The following is a 24,956-nucleotide window of genomic DNA, read 5'->3' as shown; positions in this document are numbered from 1 at the left end:
GATATAGTTTAGCAGTTTGATAATGAGAACTATTTATAAAATGGGTGATTATTATAGAAAGAGGAAAACCATTGCTATTTACAGTATGTGACTACAGCAAAGGTCATACCTTCCTGGTACAGATCTTTCAGCCAAGATTTCCAAATGCTTGGTCAACACTAACAGCCTAGATATTAAAGGATGATTCACTCTCCCTTGGTGGCATTCATTGGCTGGTGTACTTTTGCATGGCTTTCCCACATTAGCTCAGTGCAAAAATGAGAGAACATGGGACCAGTCCTTTGTTCTTTAGCTGGAAGATTTCCGGATAAGAACTGAGAGACCGATAGACATGCTGTTGAAGCTGCCGGTTTGGAGCCTGCCGCCTTTGTTGCGTTGCTTTTGTGCATATAAGATGTTTGACTCTTGGTGAACACACTTGTTTCAAGTTAGGAACTTGCCAAGTCAAAGTATAAGTGATGGCCTTAGAGATTTCAACTTGGAAATGGTTGACAGTGGCAACCCCCATATTATGACCCCCTAAAGGGAGTTTTTGGGTTTTTTTTTAAATTAAAAATCTTCCCCAAACTTGTTTTCCTTAGTGTTTGAAGGGAACAAGAATGCCTGACTGTTGGGTTTTATTGCCATCTAAAGGATTATTTGGACACAAAAAAAGAGAATGCTAGCCTGTTCTAACCCCTCCTACTTCCAGGATGCCTTCATTTTTTTCCTGGTGATGGAACGTACTTCCTTAGACTTTTCTCTATCCCTTTTTTGCTAGCTATTCAGTGTTAACCAGTTGACATCCGCGGTGTTAAACCCCCTTCCCATCCAGGCCATTTTTCAGTATTCAGCGCTGCGGTACTTTGACTGACATTTGACTGCTTCTGTTGCAGGTGACATGTGATTATCCTGCTGTCTGCCTACAGTGACCTGGCCACCTCAGGCTGCTTGAACCTCTCCTATTCATGCATCCCCAGGGCCTAGCCCTGTACCCTCAGCTTCGTTGTCTCCCCCTTGCAGTGCAGCATTTCTTCTACACAAAACGGGTACTGGCTGCTCCTAATTCACAATAAACTAATCCACTGATTCCGTTGCTGCCTATAGTGTACCTCCTAATGGGCTATACACCGACAGTCTTAAATGTTGTCCTTTGCTTTAGTCTTTTACGGTAAGAACAAAATCTCTTTTTTTTTTTTCCTTAGTCCATAGAGTAGTGAAGGGTTTGTACATCTTTCAGAAGTTGTAACCCTTCTGCACCCTATCCAAAATGTAAAAAAAGGGTAGACTTCAGGTTTAATGCAGTATCTTTTATGTACATCCTTGGTAATGCTTGTTACCAAGCTACAGGGCAGTGTCATGATTGTCAGAAACTGTGCTTTGTGTTGGTCTCGAAGCTGTTCTATTTTACTGTTGTGTTTAGGGGTTCACGCTGTTTTGAAGACTGGAACATGGGTGCGCTACTGTATATTCGACCTTGCTACTGGGAAAGCTGAACAGGAGAACAATTTTCCAACCAGCAGCATTGCTTTTCTCGGTCAGAATGAGAGAAATGTGGCTATATTCACAGCAGGACAGGTCTGTATTTTACCTTTTTTTGAACCTTTTTTTATTTGCCAAGTCCTGGAATAATGGAATACATGCGGTTTTGTTTTAGGAGTCTCCAATTATTTTAAGAGATGGAAATGGAACAATTTATCCCATGGCAAAAGACTGCATGGGTGGAATTCGAGATCCTGATTGGCTGGACCTTCCTCCAATTAGCAGCCTTGGTATGGGAGTCCACTCCCTGGCTAATCTCCCAGCAAATTCAACCATCAAGAAGAAGGCTGCAATTATTATAATGGCTGTTGAGGTATGAATTGTTACATGCAAATGTTTTACTACTTTACTGTAGTCTTGGTTCTAAGCATGATTTCCAAATTTTAACACTAGTACGGGAAACTAGTAGTGTTTGGGTTTTCTATGCTCTCACCTTTTGACTTGTGCTTCCTATAGCACTGTTCTGTAACAAGCAAGCCTGGGCTTTTCTATTTTTTTCATGTTAATTATTTTTGTTTCTTCTGCTCTTTTAGAAACAAACTTTGATGCAGCACATTCTACGTTGTGATTATGAGGCCTGCAGGCAGTACCTAGTGAATCTGGAACAAGGGGTGGTTTTGGATCAAAACACCCAGATGCTGCAGACCTTCCTCAGCCACCGGTGTGATGGCAATCGTAACATCCTGCACGCCTGTGTGTCTGTGTGTTTTCCAACCAGCAACAAGGAGACTAAAGAGGAGAAGGGTATTTTTTTTTTTTTTTTTTATTTCAACTATGGAAAAAGATACAGAGCTCAAGTCAGTCTGCTCATATGTTAGTAATGCCATAGAGTTACATAGTGACTTTTTGTAGAGAGGTTACATATTGTTTAATTTGGAAAATCCTCTTTTGCCTTATTAAATGCAGTGAACATTTTGCTTTGGAGTGACACAGAACAGCTTCAGCAGTTAAAATGTCTGCAACCTTTGTGTGCACAGTAGATGTGCAGCCGGGGGAAGGAAATGAACTGTCTCACAATACCTAGATCCCTATGAATTGTATATCAATGTCACTATAATATGTATACGTGTTTGGCCTTTTGATTGCAAGTATAGGGTATGGGCAAAGAGGAATTAGATGAAGTTTGCCAACCTATATTGCAACATGTGCAAACCAGTCCCTGTTTTGTTATGGAATCTGCAGGAACTTTCTACATAAAGGCTGTATTGTGCTAGTTTAGAGAAGAAGCTATTGATGGCTACTATGATTTGGAAATAATGCATTTCTCTATCGTCCATTGGGGGACACAGCTCTGAAGAAATATGTAGGTTATGCTGCTGCCTCTAGGAGAAATGGGACCCTAAGCAAGCCAAAAAGTAAAAGCCTGCCACTTTAAGGACAACCCCACCCACCTGTCCTGCGGAGCATAGATGTCTCCTTTTGCTTTATTTTATTTCTTACGAGGGAACAATGGCTTCTAGTTGAATTATACCGGATAGAATTCAATTTTGGAGTTTTGCTAGCTAGCCAACTAGACTTGGATTCATACCAGCTATGTTGAATCCTAAAAGTTTCTCTAGTCCTCATACAATAGGACATTTCTCGTCTCAGTACTTATGATTCATCCTGCAATGGTCGAGAGTTCCCATTTTGCCATAATCGTTGGCCAGCGTTGTCTGGGGATTTCTGTTAAGTGGCAAAGGAAATGGAGCCATGGAATTGCATATTGATATATGTATATATTAGGCTTTTTTTTTTTCAATCTCCTTTTTATCATGGTGGCTGTGTAATGCTTAAGATTGTTGGAAAAAAAAAAAGATACGGGAAGTAATAGTGAACACTTACTATAGATGTGGCAAGGATCAGCATCATAAAACAGCTCCTTTTCTTTCCATCGTTGGAAACATTCCTTTCATACTTCCAAACAGGGTTTCCATTCCTAATCTCAAAAGGCATCCTGACAATTCCAAGTCTTTTGCACACTCTATACATGCTTGGCAATCCAAAACCTTCAGAAAAGTCCAATTTAGCATAAGTCTGCCCTCACTTTTTCCATTTCGGGTGGGGGACGACGACGACATCTGATTTGTGCATATGTGGGAAGCTCAAATTTCAGTTGATTGGGTCAAAGATGGGGTTTTCCCCGGTTACTAGATAGTTTTGTCATCTTCCTCCTACTTGGTTCTTTGCCTCTCGGCTACGTCTGACGGACTGCTTTTGTGCCGTTCAAGTCTGTTTGATCAGGGTGTTCCATTTCTGTTGGCAGAACATTTTTCCATTTTTTTTTCACTCTAACCGGTTTACAGTTCCCAAACCCAATTGAGACTTTTGTCCGAATTTGGATTTAAAAGATCTCAATGAGTTTTGGATATTTAGACAACCTTTTACTTTGGGAACAGTTTCTTCAGACTCTGGAGTTCAATGTCTCAATGGTACTGCGAACCTTAACCTCTTGCCGTCCGCCCGTAGTAAAAAAACGGACGGACGGCACTGCTGCATCTGCGGGTTGCCGTCTCCAGACGGCAATTTTTTCTGCTCGCGCGCGCCCCCTAGCGGGCACACACGGGCAGAAAAGACCCGTCAGGTGGATTGTGAACATCAGAACAATTTGCAGGATCAAGTTCTGTCACTTCGGTCCCCTTGCCAATCCGCTGAGAACTTGCATGAGCGTTTTGGGGTCTGAATTTAGCCACCTTCGAAGAGATTCCATTTGCTCAGTTCCATTCCAGGCCCTTACAGAGGAACATTCTTACAGCGTGGGACAAGTCTTCTCCATCACTGGAAAAGATGATCTGATTGAGTGCCCTGGCCAGTTGTCTGTCGTGGTGGTTGACTTCTATGTAAACAACAGGGAAAGTCTTTGCTACCCATAAAATGGGGGATTGTCTAGACCAATGCCAAACTTCTGGGATGGGGTGGTGTATTGGATCCTTTGTCTGTGCAAGGCTATTGATCTCTGGAGCAGTCCAAGCTTCTAATGTCCTGGAATTGAGGGCAATTTACTTGACGTTATGTTACTGGACCCTTCTCCTGACTGGTTGCCCGGTTTGGGGTCAGTTGGGAGAGAGCCACATTAGTGGCCTACATCAATCAGCAGGGGGGGCGGACTCCCCTAATTTCCTTATATACTGCTTGCTAAAGCTAGCTGTGTAAGGTGGGAGGGGTTGTCTCCTTAAAGTGGCAGGCTTTTAATACTTGTTTGCCTAGTGTCCTTTTCTTCTAGAGGCAGCAACATAACCGAAGTTTTGGATTTCGTCAGAGCGGTGTCTTAGGCCTGGTTCACACCTGGGCGTTTTGTAGCGCGTTTGAACGCTCTGCAAAACGCTCAAACACCGAAATCCCATTATTTCCTATGGGTATGGTTCACACCTGGGCTTATTACAGGCCGTATGAACGCGCTACAAAACGCCCTACGCCCAAAGTACAGGAGCTTCTTTGGGGCGTTTTTGTCGCGCGTTTCCATTGGAATACAGCCAAGTAGCCCTTGGAAACGCGCGTTTGTCGCATGGTTTTTTAACCGCGAATGGCGGTAAAAAATGCACGTCACCAAACGCGTGACAAACGAGTGTATTCGATACTCCTCCTAGGTGTGAACCCAGCCTTAAAAAAAGGTTTTATGGTAAGACTGTAGAATCCTATTTTTTTCCTTCTCCTGTCACAGAGCTAAAAATGAAGCAGGAGAGTCTGAGTGATTTTTAGCTCGGCAATTCTATAACTTAACCTATGCAGAGCCACAAAGACCTGTTAAGCAATCAGTGTGCCACCTCCTATCATGAATAGTGTAGACGTAGGCCCATTTTACATACTGCACACTATTTTAGTCATCTAAAACTAGTGAAGAATAAATGGTGCGGGGAGCCATGTTTCTAAAGAATGCAAATGATTGTTCTCTTTGTTTCAGAAGCAGAGCGCTCTGAGAGGAACACGTTTGCAGAGAGATTATCTGCTGTAGAAGCTATCGCTAATGCCATCTCTGTAGTGTCCAGCAATGGTCCTGGAAATCGAGCTGGATCCTCCAGTAGCCGAAGGTAAGACTGAATATTCTTTTTTTTTTTTTTCATATTAAATGTTTATTAAAGATTTTCAAAATATAACAAAAAACACACATACAATACAGTAAGCATACATTAAGACAATCACATTACATACGATATCCAAGGTAAAAGGGGGGACAAGAGACGTAGGGGTACAATATGCGCATTCAAGCATGTGGCAAAACAGTGCATAACAATACAGTGATGGAGCCCCTCAATGGAACTTGGCAATCATTTTACCGGAAGCATAGTGTATTAGGGTAAAATACAATCGCCAGTTTTAAGACTGAATATTCTAATGTAGTTCATGCTGCGCCTGATGGGCATATTTTTTAAATGTGTGCTTAGCGAATGCATATATGTAGATATCTGTTTAGATGTAAGCATGTTCTTTTGTGTCTACTTTGATCCTCCCCCTTTTTTTTTTTTTTTGCCCCATAAATTTTAGCAGTAAAGATAAGTGTGGCTCATGTGGACTTCAGTGTGAGGGTCTTGCCTTTCGCAAGGCACTCTAGCTAGAAACCATGAATTATTGGTGTGCAGGAAACAGCTGCAGCTATATGGCCCAACCTTTTTGTTACTGCTCAGTTTCCTGGTCATCTGCTTTTAATTCTCAAAGACTGTAACCAGAAATAGAGTACAGCATTAAAGTTCAGATATTTTCAAACTGGTTTTGTCATCTTGTATATATTCAGTAATTGTAATGGGAAAGTAGTCGATGTTTTTTTGTTTTTGAAGAACCCTTTACACCTCCCATAATCCCACTGTAATTTCCTTCAGTAATGTTGTGATCTCTTGCCAGCTTAAGACTGAGGGAGATGATGAGACGATCTCTACGTGCAGCTGGACTGGGAAGACATGAAGCTGGAGCTTCAAGTGATCACCAAGACCCAGTGTCTCCACCTATAGCTCCACCTAGCTGGGTACCAGACCCACCTGCTATGGATCCTGGTGAGTAAAATTGGCTAAATGGGTTTGAATGTGATCACAAGGTTTGATGTGAAAATGTTACTTGGTGCTGTGTGTAACTCCAGTGGTAAATGTACTTTACACAACTACTTTCCTGGCTTATATTTTTATGGATAAACCAAATAAATTACTTGCAGAGGTTCTGTTCCTAAGATCCTCTCCCTGGCACCAGTTGCTCGACTTTTTGCAAGCAGTGGCAGCTCCTGTGCTTGCCTTCCTTGCAGGTTGTAAGAAACTTTGAAGGCCTCTTTAATCTGACTTTAGTCCACCAGGTACTGTAAGCAGCAGCTGAATTGTCCCATTTGTGAAAGGGTACAGAAAATATTGGCATGATTTTTGCAATTTGCTCACACTGCTTTGATCAGAGGGAGGCTTTTGTTTTTTCTTTTTTTCAACACCCCTCTAGGGGGCAAAACTACTGCTATGCTTCGGAGGTAGTATACTGATTGAAATTTTCCACTGGAAATTTCACATATTTTCTGTGTGTTTTCCATATGTATGCACAATAGTCAAATGTGTTGCCTTTATTACTGAGCAGATTAAACACACAATGGTTGGTTCTGTGATCTTTGTTCTATTTCTGTTGTCGTATATCATTGTGTCTCCTACAAAACATGTGGGGAATACATCCAGGATTGTAAATGACTGATGTGTTGGTAAACATCATGCTGTTCTCTTTTCTAAAAGATGGTGATATAGATTTTATCCTGGCCCCTGCAGTAGGATCCCTAACCACAGCATCCACTGGCACAGGTCAAGGGCCTAGTACATCAACCATACCAGGTGAAACTGCTTTTCCTTTTCCTATAAGCTCTAAATCAAATCCCATAAAACATTCTTACGTTAATGCAGTTTAGCTTGGTGTACCTTTTTGCTGTTCTTTAATTACTGTTTTGTGTATAAAATCCTGACGACTTTTGCCCTGTTTTTACACTTTTATATGCTTTTATTGTAGGGCCTTCTTCAGAGCCTTCTGTAGTGGAGTCCAAGGATCGCAAAGCTAATGCTCACTTCATCCTTAAATTATTGTGTGATAGCATTGTTCTGCAGCCGTACCTCCGAGACCTCCTCTCTGCCAAGTATGTCCCTCATTAAAGGAAAATGTACGAATGACCTGGTGTGAGAGATTGATATGTCTTTTAGTGAGTGTGTGTTTGATAATGCCATCAGACATCTGACAGATGTTGAATGAAATTTTGTTTTGTTTTTAACTTTTATGATTTTGGAATGAATCGAGTTTCCTGAAAAACCACCAGACTTTGCCTGCTACCCTGAGCCTAAGTTGCTTTACCACTACATGGTTCCAACATGTTACAGGTGTCCCCAGCTCACACTCAACTAATGCTTGTGCGGTTTGTTCTGTTCCGTCTAAAGTACTGACATCTGTGACCTGGAATCCTGTTATCCAATGTCCTTTCTAGCTCTGCCAGGCCGGGCCGTGTCCCCTACCGTATCAACAGGGCTCTCTGCTACAGTCAGGCAAGACTTTTGTGAATCAATTCCTGGCTGGTGTTGACTACCGGGGCTTTAAGCATGCTCCTGTGCCTTCCCCTGCAGATTCTGTGGCTGATCTGCCCACGTCCATAGCGACTTCTAAGCCATCTGTCAGTGACCATTTCTGCCTCTGATTCAGAGTCGCTCTAAACTTTTCCTGATGAAAGTATCCTTGAGGAGTCAGTCTTCTGCTATCACTCCAAAATCAGTAGAGGGTTTAACTCTTATTGATACTGGTTTGCACTACTCTGGAACTGGTGAATCAGCCTGCTAGCTCCAGTCTTGGATCTTTCAGAGCCCCTGCAGTTGCGCCCGCTCTTTTTGGTCTTCCTTTATGGGGCTTGGAAACGCCCCAACATTCCCTTGACATCCCCCTTAATGCTTACTGGAAAATATTTTTTAAACCTATGCTCTACACCCACTATAGATTTGCCAATGGTCCAACTTAACGGGAAAATCGACTAGGACAATGGAAGACATTCCTGCAAACAAGGATTATGCCGATTTTAGCATTTGAATCCTTCTTTAAAACCTAGTTCTCGCTGCAGGCCCTTTACCCTATTTTGGCTGTGACTTGGTGAAACCAAGGCCGTATGGTAATTCCTTAGAGATCATTCCACTGCTTCAGTTATTCCTTCACTGATGGAGCGTGTGGAGCAGATAGCTGGAGACTTGAGCTTCAGCTGTGATAGCCTCCTTGAAGCGTCTTGGCTTGTCTCGCATATTGGTATTTTGTCAATACCCTTTGCCACTCTGGTTAACCACTTTGGTTAAAGTGCGGTTCTTTGAGAGACTATGTCACTTCAGATGGACCCTTGATAACATTATGAAGTATGTCACTAGAGGCAATAGCACCCACCCGCCTCAAGGTAACGAGACTAAGTGGAATATTCTTCCAGCTCTGGAATCGGGGAAGTCTTTCCTTCCCAACTTCTGGAAGATCCTGTTGGCAAAGGGGAATTTTCGTCTCCCAGTCTACATCCTGAAGTTTAAGGAGACCTGAATCCTTATAGATTGAAGGATCATCCCCATAGCAGGTCACTTGATCTGGATACAAGTGGACAATGCCATAGCACATAGGAGAAATGTGTGATCTTGCTGCATCGGTTGCCCACCTAGTCTACTGCTCTCGCATTTAGTTCTAAAAGGTGGCGGTTGTCGCCCCATCTGATACCAGCATCAGGCAATTATTTGAGCTGCAGGCAGTTCCCAGTTTTTGTTTGTCAGTGTCCAGTCCTTCTGTAGGGAGGCAGTATAACCTGAAGGTAAAAGACATACTGGGGGGAATTTATCAAAACCTGGAGAAGCGGTACATGGCAACCAATCAGCTTCTCTATTCGGTTTGTTTAAGATTTGAAAATGAAATAAGAGTCTGGTTGCCATGCACTACTGCTGCACTTTTGCCTGCTCCAGTTTTGATAAATCCCCTTCACTGTGTTCCTTAATAGACTTCAAGAACAGGATTTCACGCCGAAATACAATGATCTTATTTTTCCAGCAAAGACTTAACTGACTTCAGTGCTTTCATATCACTTTCATATAAAAGAAATAGCTTGACTCTGCACCCAAGGGCAAGTACACCGCATCAAAGTGAACATGAGCTGCTGTGCTGACACTGTAATATTTTATTTCCTTGCTGTCCAAAAGCGCCACTGAGCATGCCCTGCTTGGATTCTAACCTGTTGAGTGCGGGCTGTGTTAGCAGCTAGCATTTGTGTTTTAAATCCTTGTGGTGGAAATGTTAGGGACTATAGCCTGAATCAGTTTGATCAAGCAACAAAAGGAATAGAGAGAGCACAATAAGAAAATATTGTCTAAGAGGCATGTGTATTCTTGATTCATGGTGTTTTTGCCTTTTTGTTCAGGTTCTTCCTGTAGTACAGACTGATCACTGTTCTCCTTGTGCAGGGTGACTGGTCTTGTATCTGTCCCCTTTCCCCTTATTTGGGACATGCAATCCAGAAAGCAGGCTTCTCTATGCTTAACCATTTTTGTTAGGACAGTGTTCAAATTGAGTTCACAACTGGTAATGAGATCTGCCAGCGCAGGGTTAATTATGGCATTGGCCCCGTCATTAACATTACATAGCAATTCCCATACAACTAATTTTGTACCTCACTTAAATACATTCTACAACGTGTGCTCATGTACTCATAGCAGAAGTCTTTTGGGCAAAATTTGTTTATCTGAAGAATTTTGGTAAATGTCAAGTTTTGGAAATATGAAGGATAAATACTGACAGTTGACATACTCCTTCTAGGGATGCCAGAGGTATGACCCCCTTCATGTCGGCTGTAAGTGGAAGAGCTTACCCTGCAGCTATAACTATTCTGGAAACTGCACAGAAAATAGCGAAAGGTTAGTAAACCGAAGAATCCTTTGCATTGTGCTATGTCATGTTTGATGGTAGTGCTACTTAAATGTATGTGACTACTGTGTAATTTTACTTTATAGCAGAAGCAAATGCCAATGAGAAAGAGGAGGATGTTTTCAAGGCCATGATTTGCCCACCTGGCACAAATGCAGATGACTCCCCACTATATGTTCTTTGCTGCAATGACACCTGCAGCTTCACATGGACTGGTGCTGAGCACATCAATCAGGTAACATCTGTTCAAATCAAACTCTTGGAGGGGAAAATTCTTAACCCTTACAATGGGGCTACCCCCACACTGCAAGAGTTAAATCCTTGTTTGTGTCTTCAAAAATGGTTGTACTCGTCTGATCCTCGGGAGCCAGCCAGCTCTTAGACCGAGCCCTTCTGCCTCGCTCCCCCTCCGCTGCAGCAGTCTAAGGATCCTTGAGTCATCATGTTATATACACGGTGTATAGGACATGAGGATGCTGAAGGACATACCATCGCTTCAGCGGGGTAGATGGGCTGGAGGGAGCACGGTTACAGTCGGCCGGCTCAGGAGTTTGGGTGACCGTTGGCATCTTTTAAAATATTATTTCCAGTGGCAGTCTTCAGGTGTCTGTTGGTAAAGGTTTGCTTTAAAACTTCTTCTCAACATCACAAGTCCCAGCTTATTATGCATGACCTTTTGGATAAACTATTGTAAAATGTTTTGTTGGGAAAACCTCTTTTAATCTTGTATGTGTCTCTGTTTTCAGGACATATTTGAATGCAGAACATGCGGTTTGTTGGAATCTCTCTGCTGTTGTACGGAGTGTGCCAGGGTATGCCACAAAGGACACGACTGCAAGTGAGTTCTACTATTTTTTATTCTGCCTTTTTGTGGGCAGCCTTTTGCGTGTGTTCTTCTTTTTTTTTAAATTTTTTTTTTATATAAAGTAAAAGTGAATTATCTCTTTTTCTTTTGTTAGGCTGAAGCGCACATCACCCACTGCCTACTGCGATTGCTGGGAGAAATGTAAATGCAAGACACTAATTGCAGGCCAAAAGTCTGCCCGTCTAGACCTTTTATACCGACTGCTGACCATCACTAATCTAGTGACAATGCCAAATAGCAGGTACTGCTCATTATTATTTTGTATTTATTTTAAGTAACAGACCTAGAATGAAATGCATTGTTGTTAATTCATTGCAAACCTTAGAAGAGAAAAAAAAGGTTTCCAGGTTTGGGCCCGCAGTGGGCCATTTATGTCCAGGGACAGGATAACTGTTCAAGCACAGCCAATCACTGGTTTATTTTTGCCTGGAGTTCAGTCCCTCAACATTCTCTGGCACCAAATACATGATAAAGGGCTGGTGTTTGTCCAATGACCCGGTGCTGGCTTAACCGCTACATAACCTGTGCTCAAGGTAATATGTTTAGCAGTTTCAGTGCCCTTAAATTGAGTGTTACGTAGTGTGACTTTTGGAATGGTGGCTGCTATGTGAGCAAACAGCTGTGTGTTTACAAAGGACTGGTGATGTAGCAAGGAGCCTGTGTTTCCATGTGTGTATCCATTGCCTGCCCTGTCACTAGTTTTATTTTGCCAAGACCCAGCCTAGTTCAATTTTTTTTTTTTTTTTTTTTTAAATTTTATTTTAAGGGGGAGCATCTTCTTCTGTTCCTCGTGCAGACAGTTGCCAGGCAGACCGTTGAACACTGTCAGTACAGACCTCCACGCATACGAGAAGATAGAAACCGCAAAGCAGCCAATCCTGAAGGTATGTTCTTGAGTTCAGCACTGGGCTTGATTTTTTAAAAATTTGAAACCAATAGTGGTTTGTGATATCAAATGGTCTCCTTTTGTTAAATATAAAAAAAGAAAAACTTCCACATTTTCTTACAAAAAAATCACCCTTGTCTTCCTCTAAATGTTTACATGGGGATGCAGCGGAACTAATAGGTATAAGCCATGTCTTTAGACGAAAAGGGACTTGGCTTAAAGGACCTCCCCTTGTGGGCTTGTATTCCTATGCACAGTAATAGATCAGATTTAACTTGGTATCTTTTAAAGTGTATTTCCCCTTTTACAGTCAAATTTGAGAAAACCCCCTATCTTTTAAATGTTTTGTTGCAGCATAGTTGATTCCAGGTTTTTCTCAGCACCTTCACAATAATCTGTCCTAATAGAAAGACTCGGGACTGAAATTTGATGATTGGGTTTCTTTTATAAACTTAATTAACATGTGAATGCCGGTGCCAGGGTTGTAATCTTTTAACCTGTTGTTAGGACAGGCATTGTTCAAATCTTACTGAAATGAGCCAGCACAGTACGGATAGGGTCAACGAACCCCTCGCATCCCCTCCTAACATTACAGAAAAGAAGCAAGCGGGGCATCCTTGAATTTCCGTGGGTGGAAATGGGCCAATTTAATACGCTTAAAGCTGTTCTCCAGGCCCCAGTTACCCCCACCCCTTACGAACTAATGGTCAATAATTTCAAATATTTGATCTAAAAGCACAAAATAATTGTGTGAATTTGTGGTTACATTGCGCTTTGGGTCCCACGTCCCTTTTAAGTGTTTGTCACTGCCTGGGTGATGTGGACCCATGGCTGTCCAGTGATGTGATCCTCTTGGGCTCCAAAAGATTTTAGTGGCATGATGTCATGACAAAGGCACAAGATTGCAGCAATGAATCAAGAGTCTTCTCTCCTTTTGGTTTTAAAGTTTTTATTTTTAAGGAAAAACAAAATGGTGAATGGGTAGGAGAAAGGGATGTTTACGTTGTCCCCGAAGGGGGGGGGGGGGGGGTGGAGGTTCTTACCCAAACCTCTTGGCTCTCCTGTACGTTAGGAGTTAAAGACTTTGTTATTGTTAGGGATGAGCTCAGGTTTGGGTCAAACCTGAACTCCTCTGGACCCTGAAGGAGCTCCTTCTGAACATGGAAGGAAGCTCCTCCCGTTCTTAATCTCATATGATAAAAAGACATCGCGAGCATCCCACCACTTTGTTTCCATGCAGCTGCAAGACGTGGAATGCTGGGCCCACAACTGATTGCACTTTGTTCGGAGGAGCTCCAGTTCGGACCGGGATCAGTCCTAACCTGAGCTCATCCCTACTGATCATAGGTCTCCAGGTTTTACGATTATGGTTTCCTAAACTTAATGGGCTGCATTTAAATTCAGGTTGGCGGAAAAGGGCTTTAGTCAAGGACAGTGCTTGAGAGACTAAACCTTAGGAGGCCCCTCCAGATATTTTTTAGATCTTGTTTGTGATGTGTGACATTTCTAATTTTCTCTTCTTGCATATGGGAAAATGATACAGCTTTTGTTCCAGATTCTGATATGCCAGATCATGATTTAGAACCCCCAAGATTTGCACAGCTTGCCCTGGAACGTGTCTTACAGGACTGGAATGCGCTTAAGTCCATGATCATGTTTGGCTCTCAGGAAAACAAAGACCCGTAAGTTGTTGTGGCGTGTAGTGTCTCAGGCTTTACTTGTAAGATGGCTTTACTAATGGTTGGTTTTATTTTCCTTCAGTCTGAGTGCCAGCAGTCGAATTGGTCACCTTCTCCCAGAAGAGCAGGTTTACTTGAATCAGCAGAGCGGTACCATTCGCCTTGACTGCTTCACGCACTGCCTTATTGTCAAGTGTACTGCTGATATCTTGGTAAGCATTAATGATTGTTACACTGGCCTTCTACTTGTTCTTCTGTACATTCAGTTTCCCTTCATATGTATGCATTTCTCTATCATCCATTGAGGAACACAGCTCTGAAGAAATCTGATACGTAATGCTGCTACCTGTAGGAGAAATAGACACTAGGCAAACAAAAATGAAAAGCCTTTAAGGATATAATCCTTCCCACCTACCAGTTTCGCTTCGTGTCCTCACAAGAATGTATTTTAGTTTATTTTGTTCAAATGAACCTATACTACTAAAAGCTACTTGTTGATTCATACCAGTTAAAAATCTTGTGAAGTTTTGCTAGCTAGTTGACCGGGCCTAGAGATTCACACCGGATAAGTTTAAATCCTGAAGTTTTATGAAGTTCTTGGAAAACAAAAGAGGGATTTTGTGTATTGATAAAGGGAACAACAGGACCATGGAGTCGTATATTAGGGATGCACCAATACTGTTTTTTTCGCCTAATACTCGCCGAACCTGGACGTCCAATTACGGAAGCTAGGCGACGTGTAATGACTCTCCACCCGACTTCCTGATTATCCGGGGGGGCGTGTAAAGACTTGCCACCCGGGTTGCCAATTGGCAGGAAGCCGTCTTCATGCTTCTCGTCACTAGGTGAGTAGAAAGCATGGAGCCGGCTTTCTGGCCAATCAGGAAGCCATGTGCCGTGTAATGACGCGACACCCTGCTTTCTAATTGGCTGGGAAGCCGGCTCCATGCTTCCTGGTCATGAGGTGACCAGGGAGCATGAAGCCGGCTTCCCAACCAATCAGAAAGCCGGGTGCCATGTCATTACACGCTGCCCGGCTTCCTGATTGGCCGGGAAGCTCTCATCACAAGCTCAAGTATCGGGCTAGATATCTGAGCATTTGGGCAAGTACGAGTACTCGCCCAAATACTCGGCATAAGTACCAATACTAGTGTCGGTGCACCCCTAATATTAATCATGAATTATACAGTGGATATGGAGATGGGTTTTGTTCCTTTTTTTTCTTATAGTGGCTGTGTAATTTTTACATTTATACGGTCTCCTCAATGGCGGTTTTTAGGCTGCTCAATTAAATGTTTTCAATGAGCACTGAAGCTGGACGAAAAGAAAAAAAGAGAACTGTGCGTGTCCAGCTTCAGTGCTCATTGAAATCATTTAATTGAGCAGCCTAAAAACCGCCATTGAGGAGACCGTATAAATGTAAAAATTACACAGCCACTATAAGAAAAAGAGAAGGAACAAAACCCATCTCCACTTCTAAGTCTGACAGATTCCTCCATCCACGCTAACAGCGTGGATGGACGAATTTCCTGCTGTGTCCTTTACATTCTGACAGCGACGCTTGAAACTGTCACAATACTGCTTAAAGCTGATTAGCTGCAAGCACTACCACCCAACAATTTTCTATAATTTACCTTGGCCAAAAGTCCATCGACTGGGTTGAATTTTTGCCGATGCCTGTTGAATTGGCTGATATTCGTTCCTTTACAGGTGCTGTCCTTGCTTTGGGGATTTATTGTGCCTTTTGTCAGTAACAACCCTGTAGTTTTCTTCACCCTCTGATCCTTTTCCTTTATTTTTGATTCCCAGTTGTATCTCTAAGCTCATTAAAGCTTTGCAAATTAGTTACAATCAGAGATGTTCTAATGCCTAAATTTCTCCAATAGCCTGAAGGATAATAGGGTGGGAAATGGTTACTGGCATGTACAACATGTATAAGAAAAAAAAATCCAAATGTGTTCAGTGATGTGTGTCTTGTTTTACAAGCTGCTGGACACATTGCTGGGGACGTTGGTAAAAGAACTTCAGAACAAGTACACTCCTGGACGTCGAGAGGAGGCGGTAGCTGTCACCATGCGGTTTCTGCGCTCTGTGGCTCGTGTCTTTGTTATACTCAGCGTTGAAATGGCTTCTTCCAAGAAGAAAAAGTATGTGTACCCTGATTCTAATTTTGTTTAGGCATCTTCTGGATATGGATACATACACTGTATTGATTCTAACCACTGTACTATTTGTTTCTTGCAGTAACTTCATTCCACAGCCAATAGGCAAATGCAAGAGAGTATTCCAAGCACTGCTTCCATATGCAGTAGAGGAGCTTTGTAATGTCGCAGAGTCACTCATTGTTCCAGTGAGAATGGGAATTGCCCGACCTACTGCACCCTTCACATTGGCCAGCACAAGCATTGACGCAATGCAGGGAAGCGAAGAACTGTTTTCTGTTGAGCCTCTCCCTCCAAGGCCATCATCTGACCAGTCTAGCAGGTAGGCACCTTTTTGTATTCTCCGCAAGTGCATATTTTGAGACTGTGGCCTTCAAATATCATTGAAGAACGTCACCAGCACACCAAATCAATTGACCATTTATTGACGTATGCTGTCTCTCGGTTGCAAACGCTTTCGGGGCCACGCAAGGTCCCCTTCATCGGGCTCAGAAATGACCGTGCACAAGTAACAGATCAACATTTAAATAGACATATCTAGACACAACGATTGTCTATTTAAATGTTGATCTGTTGTGCACTGTCATCTCTAAACCTAATGAAGGGCACCCTGCGTGGCCCCGAAAGCTCTTGCAACTGAGAGACGGCATACGTTAATAAACGAACACTTGATGCAGTCAATGGATTTGGTGTGCTGGTGACGTTCTTTGAATATCTACATGTGGCGGCACCATCCGCAGTCATTTCAAGCACCCGGCTGTCTATATGGGAATCCCGGTAAGGAGTGCAGCAAGTATCCTTCTTTTTTCTTCAAATATCTTCTTCACTTATGCTCACAGGTGCATGGGACACTAAATGGATTATTTAGAAATCTTTCCCTCAGTATGAAGGTTTCTGCTGACTGTCAGGCCATTTTCTGCCTGAAAAATTTCTGAGAATGTTTTCTGCAATTCGAGCAGATTTTGGCTGATCCTTGTGGACATGTTGCAGCATCACATTGGATACACTCTCTCATCTGGATCCGCTGCTGGTACCTTAACCTGGGATAACTGACCAGGTTGAATTTCACTTTGGTCTGCTGCATCTTCTAGGTACATTGAAGCCGAATAAAGTTTTGTTTTAGCTGACTATTGCTATTCTCAAAGAATTCTCTATTTCTATAAACGTTAAAAAAAATTGACCCCTGAGCCATTACAGTTTCGTGACCAATGCACTATTTGAAACTTAAATAAAGCCACTCTGTAAATCAATATGCTATGCACTTATCTTTCCAGTGGCCCATGTGATAAAACTGCTGTGTTGCTAATCTTCACACACTGCAAGTATCTGACATTTCTGGGTGTGTCAATTACCTGGTCACCCCCACTGCATGTTGTGGTTACTTGTGTCTGCTCCTGTGTCCTGCCGTGGGAGAAGCAGATATTTAAACATCCATAAGAGTTTTATCACAAAGGCCCCTGTAAAGCTAAGTATATAGCTTACCTTCGCTTTCACTGATGGGTTTTTATTTAGGTCCTACCCTTATATGGCCATGTCCACTTTAAAAAGCTTGTTATCCATGAATACCATTTTTTTTTTTTCCTTTTTTTGTGAAGCAACTCCCATTGCCAAAAAAAACCAAAACACATTTTCTGCAGAAAAGAATGCTTGATATATTTAGCTCTTTGAAAAGCCACAACTCTTTTGCCAGTTACACTGCCCCGGGAATCCTCAGAATCCAACACTTCTGGGTGTGTCCGATGCTTCTGTACCTTGCAATGCTCTATAACATGTACAGATCTCCTGCCACACTCCTTACAGGATATGCCAACTCAGGATGGGTGCTTGAAATGACCGTGGATGGTGCCGCCTGGATACAAACTTGCATGCAAAGTCACCAGCACACCGTAATATAGTCAAAGAATTGTCTGTCTATTGACGCTTATTGTCACTAATTAAGCGTAACGTTTCAGGGCCGCACAGGGTCCCCTTCATCAGGCTTATAATGACCTATTATCAACAATCATCATTGTGAGCCTGATGGCACTCTCTCTCCACTCAGTATTAGGAGAGAGACAGCAATGTGTATAGCTGATCTTTTTCTTAATTTTCGCTTTATTTGTTGTTTTAGTTCCAGTCAGTCACAGTCTTATATCATTAGAAATCCTCAGCAAAGAAGAATTAGCCAATCACAGCCTGTGAGAAGCAGGGATGAGGAACAGGATGATATTGTGTCTGCTGATGTGGAAGAGGTAATTTCAGGATCCTTTTGACTGTTCATTGGCTATTTTTTTTTTTTTTTTCTTATCTGATGTCTTTGGGCTTAATTTTTAGGTGGAAGTAGTAGAAGGAGTTGCTGGTGAGGAAGACCATCACGATGAGCAAGAGGAACATGGGGAAGAGAATGCTGAAGCTGAAGGACAACATGATGAGCATGACGAAGATGGTACAGTGCATTGTGTAGACCATAGTATTCAGCTGTATCGGCTTTTTGTCCAGTCAGTATACTGACATCAGTTGTGTTTCAGGGAGTGACATGGAGTTGGATCTTCTGGCAGCTGCTGAGACAGAAAGTGACAGTGAAAGCAATCACAGTAATCAGGACAATGCGAGTGGCCGCAGAAGTGTTGTTACAGCAGCAACTGCTGGCTCGGAAGCAGGTTGGTATTACTGACACTTGACTTGCTTTGTCTTTCGTTGATCTAGAACTAAGGGGGAAATCTTTGCCTTACAGGTGCCAGCAGTGTCCCGGCTTTCTTCTCTGAAGATGACTCTCAGTCTAATGACTCCAGTGACTCTGACAGCAGCAGTAGTCAGAGCGATGACCTTGACCAAGAGACGTTTATGATTGATGAGCCTTTGGAGAGGTCTACAAACAGCAACCATGCCAATGGTGCTGCACAGGCTCCCCGTTCTATGCAGTGGGCTGTGAGGAACACGCAGAATCAAAGAACTCCTAACACGGCTCCTTCTAGCACTTCCACCCCTGCAGGCAAGTCGCTGTCCTCCTTTTTTGCTTTTGGATGATTAGTGTTTTTTGGGTTTTTTTTTCTTTTGTGATCTACATTCAGTTGTCTTTTTTTTTTTTTTTTTTTTTTTCTTTCATGTTTGCCTTTATGACAGTCTTGCTAATCTGAGCACCAAAGATATAGGAACAAAATAATTATTCAAGCTTAATGTTAAAGAATGTTTTTTTTGTTTTTATGTTTTTCAGTAAATGTCTTCATATTGGCTTCTTATAATTAGCATAGTAGGACTGAAAGGGGGAGGGTCATCTGTGGCATCTACCATCAGTTTTTTTTTTTTTTTTTTTTTTTTTCTTCCATGTTTGCCTTTATGACAGTCTTGCTAATCTGAGCACCAAAGATATAGGAACAAAATAATTATTCAAGCTTAATGTTAAAGAATGTTTTTTTTGTTTTTATGTTTTTCAGTAAATGTCTTCATATTGGCTTCTTATAATTAGCATAGTAGGACTGAAAGGGGGAGGGTCATCTGTGGCAATTCATTCATTACCCCCAGTGCATTACTCAGTGCTTTACATTTTGCAGTTTGCTGATAGGGCAGTAGGTTTAAACAGCAAGCCTGGTTTAAAAAAAAAAAAAAAAAGGGAGATAGCCTGGAAAGGTCGCTCAGGTCCTGGGTTCCCTGAACCTAGGACCTGAAGACGTCCTGGGTTCAGGTCCTCTGAAGCTGAAGACGCATTCCAGACTGTTCTGGCAGGAAGTTAGCCACTGAGCACTTTCCAGTTTCAGAGCAGCTGGCATTGCCTATGTTCTTGTCTCGTCTCTGAAGACTTGCTTAGTGAGTGGGCCAAGCATCAGAAGCTACTTCAATTACTTATGTCACTGGTTGCCTATAAACATTCCTGTTCCCTGATGGATTCCACTGCAGAAGGGGTTGGAGCTGCGGGACACGGTGCTGACGTCATCCATGGGGTGGGTTGTTTCATTCTTCTGCCTTTTTAGCTAATGGGGTTTTTTTTTTTCCTACTACAGGTATGCAGGGATTTATGGTCCAAATTATTTTATTGACCCTCTTGGGTTTTCTAGACCAAGGTGTCATTGCCCCACTTCTGAGGCAGAACCATTTTATGGATTTTACTCTATCCTGTTCACCATTCCCTAACCCAAACTGGGCATTCTTCCCATGTTGGATCAAAAAACACTGAATATCTCCATTTGAGCTTAGAAATTGTCATTGCCTACCTCCAGAGACTTTTTGGCTTTTGTGGCTGCATAACTACATGTCCCCATCTTTCCTACACTTAACTGGGGGTCACTTATGCTACCAGTTTGTGGCCCTGCCCTTTGACTGCTTATCTGTACCAAGGGTGTTCACAAAGGTGCTGGCGGCAGTATTAGTCCTTCTGCATTCTTGTAGCATGGCAATTGTGTGATACTTAAATGATCCTCCGTTGAGAGAACAGTTGGTGTAGGCTCTGTTGGAAAATGCGACTTGGACTGGCTACATATTACAGTGCTTCAGGTACATACTGGAGCTTAAACAATTGTTGCTGAAAATTAATCATTTGGAGTATCTGGGCCTAGTCCTGGACACAGGGCAGGCCTGAGTGTTTCTTCCACAAGGGAAACTTCAAGACGCTCTGATCTCAGATTTGAGCTCTCCAGTCTAGTTGCTTTTGCATGAGAATCCCAGGTCTGATGGTAACCCTCTTCGAGGCAATTCTGTTTGCCTAGTTACTCCAGACTTATACAATGCAACATTCTGTCATTGTGGGACAAGACAGTCCAGTCGCTGGATTTGTTTTGCCATGGAGGACCTGGTTGTCCCTGGCTTTGTGTCTCAGGAATCCGGCTCTGAATAGGGGGGACTTGGTTGCCGAAGGAGTTTTGTCAGCAGGCAGTATAACCCAAAGTTGAAAGACTTATTAATGTGTCTCTCAGTGGAATGAAAATGATTTAAAAGATGGCACGTGATCATTAGTCATTACTGGAGACAAAACATAACTGTGGTGGGATACTTCTTGTATTGTAAACAGGCTTCTGCATTGTTCTAACACTTCTCATATGTTTTTATATTTCTCTCTAGCGAGTTCAGGAGCTCTGATTTACATTGAACCATCTAGTTTACGTCGAAGTGGAAACATAAGCTCTAGTGCAGCAGCCGCTCTTGAAGCCAGCAACTCCAGTAGCTACTTGACATCAGCAAGCAGCCTGGCAAGGGCTTATAGCATAGTTATTCGGCAGATATCGGACTTAATGGGACTCATCCCAAAGTACAACCATCTGGTTTACTCCCAGATTCCCGCTGCTGTAAAGCTGACTTACCAAGATGCAGTTAACTTGCAGGTATGGCATTATTTAGAACTGTAAGTACTTCTCATTGTAAGCGCATGTTCCTTGTTCTGACTTGTACGATTCTGATCTTTCAGAACTATGTGGAGGAGAAGCTTATTCCAACATGGAACTGGATGGTCAGTATAATGGACTCCACTGAAGCTCAGCTGCGTTATGGGTCTGCACTGTCTTCGGCTGGAGATCCGGGTCACCCGAACCACCCTCTTCATGCTTCTCAGAATCCCACCCGAAGAGAACGCATGACTGCCCGAGAAGAAGCCAGCCTGAGGACACTAGAAGGCAGAAGGTATTCTATATTCTGTATTACTGTCTGGTTAATGGAGTTCATTGACGTGCTATGAAGTGGCTTAAGAAAACACAGCTTGCACTGGACCCTGTGTAGTGAACTTTTGAAGGACACTAACAAGCGCTGCTGCTCTGATATGGCTCTTATTACTCTTATCTAATGGTACTAATATTGTACCACAGTCTGCTCCTTATATGTGTAAAGAGCTGCTGCTCTGAACACTTGTAAGGAACGAATTGTGTTTATTGGTACAACATTTTGCTTTGTTTGTCAGGTTCTGAATTTTTAATGTAAAGTTGCTTTTTCCTTCTAGAAGAGCCACCCTGTTAAGTGCCCGTCAAGGAATGTCTGCTCGTGGAGACTTTCTGAACTATGCGCTCTCACTAATGCGTTCTCACAATGATGAACACTCCGATGTGCTTCCAGTGTTGGATGTGTGTTCCCTGAAACACGTGGCCTATGTTTTCCAGGCTCTTATTTACTGGATCAAGGCAATGAACCAACAGACTACATTGGACACACCTCAGCTGGAGAGGAAAAGGTAAACTTTCACCTTTTTTTGCATAAACAATTCGTGCGTATGTAGTAAATGCTCCATATCTCTTTAACCCCTCCACTTGAAGTATTATAGAAGGCAGGGAGCTGTGGAAGCTTGCCAGTCATTTTGTGCAGTTTTTTTTTTTTCTTCTTATAGCTCATTTTTTGCTTTTAGATGGATAAACAAGAATTTCACATTGAGACAGTCATATTCTGCATTAACTAGGATTCTTGGATTAACTAGGATTCTTTCCCGTTCATCAAGGGACACGGGAATTCTGATGTGTTATACTTTGTCCTACAGGAGAAATATATGTTGACCAGCTCGAAATAACCCTGCCTACAACTATTATGTCTCCGTTTTTTAGTAATGTTTTCAGGAGAGTGGACGTGTCGTCTTAAGCTCTGCTGGTCTCTGTTCATTTGGAAGCTTTTTTTTGTATCAACATCTGTTTATAGATTCATGCCAGATATGTTAAATCCTGGAAGTCTCTCCAGTCAACCAATAAGCACTGGTAGATTCATGCTGCATCTGCTAAATCCACACAGTTGCTGGCTGTTGAAGCCCTGTTTTTTTTTTTTTTGGTCAGGCGCATCTCTGAATGTGTGTTTCAAGGAAACTAACAGCTAGGAATTCTATTTCCTGTAAGATCTATCATTGGACATGGAATGAATACTTTACTTTGTGAGAGTCTCGGAGCTTGCATACTAAGTAGTGCTTTGTGGGACAAATCTTTCTGCTGCTGGGTCTGGACCAGCATTGGACTCGGCACTTTCAAGTCTAGGGCCACATTTTAGTCTGTTCTATCTTGTTTTAGAGACAGTCTTTCACTCTTGAGTCCTTTAGTACAAGGAATCTCCCATATAGCTCCTCTGTTCATTCTCCAGTGACTCCATGGGATCTGAACCTGTTTCTCTTGTAGCCATCACCTCTGAGATGAGTGTCTGAACTGGTATCCTTATCCAGCAAGAAAACCTTTTTTTTGTTTTTGCATATGGAGTAGGTTGTGTGTTTTAAGACCAGGACTTTCCTTGTCAAAGGTAGTTCGTCTTTCTGTCTTTTCAGCCAGGACTTAGTTCTCCCATCCCTCCAGTGTGGCTTCAGTTTGCCAAAAATGTCCCCTGATTGTCTGGATGTTAAGATTGTGAGATTCTATCTCTCAGCCACTGCGTCATCAGGAATGCTGATTTCTATCCCTATTCTGGATGCCCCCCATAAGGGAACAGTGACTTGGTCTGTCTAAAACCCCTCGCGATAGATTATCATCCACACCTATGCTGTTAATGATCAGGTTGCACAATTTGCTGTGAAGACGTGCACACTCTGGAAGATCAGAAAGCGCTAATTTTCGGCGTCATTCTTTTTCCCCATTTTGCACGGCTACCACCTGGTCCATTTTTTGTTTTCAACTTCTACCAGGTAGATTTTCAGGCCTCATTTGATGCCGGCTTCAAGTTTTGGGTTCTGCAGTCAGTCCCCATGTTTCTTTTTCTTGGGCCTGTTAGTTTTTGTTATGTGGACTACCTAACAATCTAAAAATTCTTGGTGCCCTCAATGGATAAGAAATAAAATAGTATTTTTGTACGCACAATCCTTCTCTTGCTGTCCATTGGGACACAGGTCCCTCCCTTCTTTTTTTTCATATTCTCAGTATTGCTTTGCCGGGTGCTGGCGGGGGTGGGGTGCCTCTCAATGGAATCCATAAGATTTCTCGATGAGCACAGAAATTTTATTTTTAAAGAGTAACTCTGCCCAGATATTTCTCTGTTCTGGAGGTAATGGTGCAGATTTGATCCCTCACCAAGTCAATACGTTATCCAGGAACTTGAGGAAAAGGTTTCACTTCCTCCAGGACATAAAATCTGTATTACTAGCTCTTCTGATTCCATTATGTATTTCCATGTATAAAACGCACAGGTTAGTGATTAAGGTGACATTAGTGTTGAGAGCTCATTGGTTCTTCTGTAGAGGTTTGAGACCTGCATTAGATTGAACCGTTTGACGCACACACACACACTTCCGTTTGGTATCTCTGACAATATTGGGTTGAATTAAAGCTGAACTCTGGGCAGATCTAAAAGACAGAAATTACTGCAGCTCTGTATTACTGCATCATTAAATATATTTTTAAATGCAAATCGTTCTATGACCTGGTGCAAGTAAATTACTTGATACCAGCATCTTACAATCACCTTTACAGCTTGAGCGCAGACTGGGAGAGGGAGAAGCAGCATAAGGAGTTTACTTCTGCAGAAGTGCTCATGTGCTAAGTTGGAGCATATTATTAGAGAGCAGAGAGATGAGCTAATCAGTGTGCTGCTTCTTTCAATTTCCAGTCACAGGCCAAAGGAAGGGCCAGACCTGTAAGTGTTAACTGCAGGAGAGAAACATCAGGACTCCTGCCCTGCAAGACAGGGATGCACTGTGTGACAGAGCTGTATAAATCTAGGGAGTGGATGTACCGAATTACAAATTCTTTGGCAGATAAAACGGCTCTTATATGTATTTCATCTGTGTGCAATGCTGTTTTCCTAGAGTTCAGCTTTAATGCAGTTTTATCATTAATATAGAACTCGAGAGCTCCTGGAACTCGGCCTTGACAATGAAGATTCGGAGCATGAGAACGATGATGACACCAATCAGAGTTAGTACTTGTTTAATTTTAGCAAAGTCGTGTATTTATAGGAGGGTTTTATAGGATTTGTTGGCGCACTGATCTGTTTTTAATTTGCGTCTTCAGGACATTTTGATTAGTCCATCTCCAGCAATGTTGTCAGGTTATAATTTCTGTGTGGCATCATTGGGGAAATTTACTCACTTCCTGTTCCTGTGACCACCACTCAAGAAATGGGGGGGGGGGGGGCCGTTTCCACAG

General features: G+C 42.4%; 1 protein-coding gene across 1 annotated transcript in view; it reads left to right on the top strand.

Moving 5' to 3' along the window:
* The window catches only part of UBR5 (ubiquitin protein ligase E3 component n-recognin 5), an 81,283-nt gene that overhangs the window by 34,449 nt on the left and 21,878 nt on the right, over positions 1–24,956 (top strand). The window contains exons 18-41 of the mRNA XM_018559005.1: positions 1,403–1,557; positions 1,637–1,834; positions 2,055–2,265; positions 5,402–5,528; positions 6,337–6,485; positions 7,191–7,286; positions 7,459–7,582; positions 10,258–10,355; positions 10,452–10,600; positions 11,112–11,203; positions 11,325–11,471; positions 11,996–12,114; positions 13,672–13,798; positions 13,878–14,007; positions 15,782–15,942; positions 16,040–16,279; positions 18,068–18,188; positions 18,271–18,382; positions 18,465–18,596; positions 18,671–18,928; positions 20,989–21,248; positions 21,332–21,543; positions 21,857–22,084; positions 24,652–24,725. Coding sequence (XP_018414507.1) covers positions 1,403–1,557; positions 1,637–1,834; positions 2,055–2,265; positions 5,402–5,528; positions 6,337–6,485; positions 7,191–7,286; positions 7,459–7,582; positions 10,258–10,355; positions 10,452–10,600; positions 11,112–11,203; positions 11,325–11,471; positions 11,996–12,114; positions 13,672–13,798; positions 13,878–14,007; positions 15,782–15,942; positions 16,040–16,279; positions 18,068–18,188; positions 18,271–18,382; positions 18,465–18,596; positions 18,671–18,928; positions 20,989–21,248; positions 21,332–21,543; positions 21,857–22,084; positions 24,652–24,725 — 3,720 coding nt within the window. The remainder of the gene's footprint in view (positions 1–1,402; positions 1,558–1,636; positions 1,835–2,054; positions 2,266–5,401; positions 5,529–6,336; positions 6,486–7,190; positions 7,287–7,458; positions 7,583–10,257; positions 10,356–10,451; positions 10,601–11,111; positions 11,204–11,324; positions 11,472–11,995; positions 12,115–13,671; positions 13,799–13,877; positions 14,008–15,781; positions 15,943–16,039; positions 16,280–18,067; positions 18,189–18,270; positions 18,383–18,464; positions 18,597–18,670; positions 18,929–20,988; positions 21,249–21,331; positions 21,544–21,856; positions 22,085–24,651; positions 24,726–24,956) is intronic.

This window comes from Nanorana parkeri, unplaced genomic scaffold, assembly GCF_000935625.1.
Source record: "Nanorana parkeri isolate BGI_ZX_2015 unplaced genomic scaffold, ASM93562v1 scaffold16, whole genome shotgun sequence".
NCBI lineage: Eukaryota > Metazoa > Chordata > Amphibia > Anura > Dicroglossidae > Nanorana > Nanorana parkeri.
Note: the sequence above shows the minus strand (reverse complement) of the source record. Positions and strands in the feature narration are given on the sequence as shown.